The 4,849-nt window shown below is 46.9% G+C and overlaps 1 protein-coding gene across 1 annotated transcript; it reads left to right on the forward strand.

Annotated features, from left to right (window-relative positions):
• Positions 1-1,686: 1,686 nt before the first annotated feature.
• PIGM (phosphatidylinositol glycan anchor biosynthesis class M) lies at positions 1,687-4,256 on the forward strand. The gene has a single exon (XM_016215621.2). It carries the CDS (start codon positions 1,724-1,726, stop codon positions 2,993-2,995), a length of 1,272 nt encoding a protein of 423 aa, XP_016071107.2. The 5' UTR covers positions 1,687-1,723; the 3' UTR covers positions 2,996-4,256.
• Positions 4,257-4,849: the final 593 nt, after the last annotated feature.

Consider the following 4,849-nt stretch of genomic DNA (forward strand, 5'->3'; position numbering starts at 1 on the left):
TAAAAGGGCAGAGATACCAGAATATGAATATGGAATGTAAAAGAGTAACATGGTTCTTCCAAAGGAGAAACTGTACCATGGATGAATGGAAAGCAGTCCTGGCAGCAGCATGCTCAGACTGGATAGAATCTTCTACTCTCCTTATGCTAGTTTAGAAGACTTTCCCTAGGAAACAGGATTAGTCTGTAAAATTAAGTAAATCAGTATTTACTGAACACTGACCATGTGCCCAAGACTGCAATAAATATGACTAACTGAAAAAAATTAAGGATAAGATAGAATCTCTAACCCCCAAACCCCTACAATCTCATTGATAGAGTTATGAATACAATCTAAATTATGAAATTATACAATACAGACTGTAAGTGGAGTAAGTGCCCACAGAAAGGAAACAGCTAATGGACTGAAGTCCTTGGTGAGAAATTCATGGAAGTAGGGTTGAAGTGGCGTGGGTGAAGGGGGCAGAACTTGAGACAGGTAAAGGATGGTTGAAAGAGAAAGGACTGGGAGTTGGGAGCACTCCAAGGATGCTGCTCTAGAGGTATTTTGGCAACAGGAACATCTAAACTCAATTCGACTGCCACCGAAGCTCTGGTAATGCGTTAGATGCTGAGGTACAAAATAATCTCTGTTTTCAAAGAACTCAAAGTGTCCTGATGGGAAACTAGGAAAGAGAAATACAAAAAATCAGCCACCACAAAGCAAGGTGACAAATACTACAATAAAGGATGGTCCTTCTAAAAGGGAGTTTTGGAGCACTGGGACAGCAGGACAGCACTGGACAGGACTTTTATGTAGCAGGGCAGGATCTTCCGTGTAAACGATTTTCTTGAGCTTAGAGCCTCTCTGCCCTTGTCCAGCTACCCTCAGCGGAGAGGACTGGCACCTAAGTTATATTGCCTGGTGAAAAAATGAGCTCAGAGCCAGGATATGCCTTTAGGAGGTAACACTGGAGCCGGGGCCTGAAGGGTTAAGTAGTGGGGGGGCAACCTTGACAGAAGGAACAGCAAATACGGTGGCAGATAAGGGCCTGACAGAGTTTGGGAACGCTGTGAAGATTCCCTGTCTTTCCATCCCTCCACCTACGGCTGCCTAAGTTCAAAATTAGATAGACAACTAATAATTTCAAAATATGTCCAAACACTGCGCGCTCTGGGCTCCCTTCAATTCATCCCAGCCGGTCCCGGGGCCCACAAACCTGTGGGTAACCCGCGAGCCGGCGAGTAAAGCGGGAGAAACTATCACGTTTAATTCCTCTCCATGTTTCACGCTCCGGTCTCCTGCCCCGGCCCGAGGCATGCAGCTCGCAGCTCGCTCCACTTCAGGGGTCGGGCCCTGCCGACTGCAGTCAGGGCGGGGGAACGAGGGGCCACTCACACCCGAAAGCCCAGCTCCCCTCGGCGAAGGGCCAGCCAGGCAAGCGGAAGACGCCTTTCCCACGGACCAGAAGTCCCGCCCCCTCCGGAGGAGGACCGAGAGCTAGGCAGCCAATCCAGAGGACGGTAGTTCTCCGACTAGGGTGACTGACAAACCCGGCCTGGGCTCGCGACCGGAAGCAGCAGGGGGCGGGGCTTCAAGCCGGAAGTACTCGCCGGCGGTGTGGATTAGAAGTTTAGCTAGGGGCGGAGATGCGCCGGCCGCCGCCGGCGAGGAGTCGGGTGGAGGGTGAGCGACCCGCAGGCAGCTTGGCGCAGGGGCGCGGCGGCCGTCGCGCAGTGAGACCATGGGCCCGACCAAGCCCTGGGGGGAGTGGTTCCTGAGCCTGCGGGTGCCCCCCGCCGGCGTGTTCGGTGTGGCCTTCCTCGCCCGAGTCGCCCTGGTTTTCTACGGGCTCTTCCAGGACCGGACCCTGCTCGTGAGGTACACGGACATCGACTACCACGTTTTCACGGACGCCGCGCGTTTCGTCACGGAGGGGCGCTCCCCGTACCTGAGGGCGACCTACCGTTACACTCCCCTGCTGGGCTGGCTCCTCACTCCCAACGTCTACCTCAGCGAACTCTTCGGCAAGTTTCTGTTCATCAGCTGCGACCTCCTCACGGCGTTGGTGCTGTACCGCCTGCTGCTGCTCAAGGGGCTGGGTCGCCGCCAGGCTTGCGGTTACTGCGCGTTTTGGCTTCTCAACCCCCTCCCCATGGCGGTGTCCAGCCGAGGCAACGCGGACTCGATCGTCGCCTCGCTGGTGCTGATGGCCCTGTACCTAATAGAAAAAAGAGTGGTGGCGGGTGCCGCGGTGTTCTATGGCTTCGCCGTGCACATGAAGCTGTACCCGGTCACCTACATCCTCCCCATAGCCCTCCGCCTGCGCCCGGAACGCGCCCGGGACGGAAGCCTCCGCCCGCCCCGGCAGTCCGTCCAGGCTCGCTTTTCCGAATTCCTCAGGAGGCTCTGCAGTCGGGCTGTGCTGCTCTTCGTGGCAGTCTCTGGACTCACGTTTTTCGCCCTGAGTTTCGGCTTTTACTGTAAATATGGTTGGGAATTTTTGGAGCACACCTACCTGTATCACCTGACGAGGCGGGATATACGTCACAACTTTTCCCCCTACTTCTACATGCTGTATTTGACCGCCGAGAGCAAGTGGAGCTTTTCCCTGGGAATTGCTGCCTTCCTGCCACAGTTCATCTTGCTTTCAGCGGTGTCTTTCGCCTATTACAGAGACCTTGCCTTTTGCTGTTTTCTTCATACGGCCATTTTTGTGACCTTTAACAAAGTCTGCACGTCGCAGTACTTTCTTTGGTACCTCTGCCTACTGCCCCTTGTGATGCCACTAGTGAGGATGCCTTGGAAAAGAGCTGTAGTTCTCCTAATGCTGTGGTTTATAGGGCAGGCCTTATGGCTGGCACCTGCCTATGTTCTTGAGTTTCAAGGAAAGAACACCTTTTTGTTTATCTGGTTAGCTGGCTTGTTCTTCCTTCTTATCAACTGTTCCATCCTAATTCAAATTATTTCCCATTACAAGGAGGGACCCCTGACAGAGAGACTCAAATATGACTAATATATGTTCCAGTTCTTCTGCCACTTCCATCTGTTACATTCTGATTGTCCTGAATGGACCAAAGGAGAGCTTCGGAAAAATTTTGAACACCCTAAGGCGCTCTAGTGAAAGTTCAGTTTGGAGCATAATACCTGTTCCAACCAATTAAAATGAATGTTTGCCTTATGTATAAAGGGGACTCAGTACTTGGGATCCACTGTTTAGGAAATGGAAGGGCTGTTTGAAAATGGAAGGGCTGATGAAAACTGTTGGATGTTAAAAAGTTTTTGTAGAAAAAGACAGGAATATAGTCAGACACAAGGTCTAAGCCAGTATTTGTTCCAGTTATACCAGGCTACTGTCAGAAGCAGTGTTTATCTTGTGAAAACTCACAAAATGTCCCTAAAGTACAACTTTTAGATACGGTGTTAAAGTTGGCAAGTTAATTGTTTATTAACAGTGGAGGCTTAGAAGATAAAGAATCCAAAAAATTTAAATTGTAATCATGTTTCAAGTACGGGTATTTGTTTTATAACAGTTTTTCAGCACTTTGTCCCAGTGGTATTAGATTACCATTTGGTTTTATACCAAAGGGATTAAATTTAAATTCACCCATTTTTAAACTTGCATTATTACACATCTTAAAATAGCATCTTGCTTTTGATGTTTGAAGTCTGCAAACTATTAGGACATTTGAGTGTTCTCGTGTACTCCTTTGTTTTTAATTTTCTGATTGTTAAAAAATATTTGTCATCGAGAATTTAAGTTAATTAAGTGTTATCTATATTGTAAAAATGAATATTGGTAGATTTTAGATAATTAAAAAACATTGTTAGCAAGACATTTCCCAGCTTAAAGTACCCCACTTATGAAAATTCTATGATAGAAATAGAGACCTGCGTGAGACAGGCTCCTGGAAAGTATAAGAAGCATCCTAAGTATCCATTAATCTTAGACCAGGGAATTGAGGGAGAGATTATGGAAATGAGGCTTTGCAGATTCATTTTTCTTATTACTCTAATATTTCTGGGAGAAAAATGCTTTCTGAGTTTCAAGCAAGCACCCTTAAAAAATTTTTTTTAACATAGCCCATTAGGTTGGGGATTCCCTAGCACTTAACCTGTGGTAGTAATATATGAGTTTGATTTTATGATTGTGATTTTAAAAGATGAGTATTTTGCCCAGCCTGGTGTAACTCAGCGGTTGAGCATCAACCTAGGATCCAGGAGATCGCAGTTCGATTTCCAGTCGGCACATGCCCGGGTTGCGGGTTCCATCACCAAACCAGGGGCGTGCAGGAGGCAGCCGATCAATGATGACTCTCTCGTCATTGATGTTTCCATCTCTCTCTCTCCCTCTCCTGTCCCCTCTCTGAAATCAGTAAAAGATATATTTAAAAAAAAAAAAACAAACTTAAAAAAATATATATTTTAACAACTTTGTTCTTTCACAGTAAAAAAACCCTCCAGAGTAATAGTATATTTTATGTCAGGCCAGGCCTGAAAAAGCCTTTGAGAACAAGATATCTGTATGCAGTCATAAATAAGAATGCTATTACTTACTGGCAGCATTTTGATAAGTATCTTTTTGGACCTGCCATCAGAAGAAAAGGAAGAATGTGTGGCTTTGCCTAGGTTGCTGTTTTTGTGAAAATAGCAGAGACAACTGAGGACAGTGACCTTTCTTATATCTAGCCTTATATCCCACATTAGGTATTATCTTGCAGTCACTTGGTATGTGAGTGCTTACTAGTGACCTTCCAGCCATGTCATTCTTAAGTTTTTAAAAAATATTTATTTTTATTGATTTCACAGAGGAAGGGAGGGGGAGAGAGATAGAAACATCAATGATGAGAGTCATTGATCGGCTGCCTCT

The sequence above is a fragment of the Miniopterus natalensis genome, chromosome 19 (assembly GCF_054644295.1).
Source record: "Miniopterus natalensis isolate mMinNat1 chromosome 19, mMinNat1.hap1, whole genome shotgun sequence".
In the NCBI taxonomy this organism is placed as follows: Eukaryota; Metazoa; Chordata; class Mammalia; order Chiroptera; family Miniopteridae; genus Miniopterus; species Miniopterus natalensis.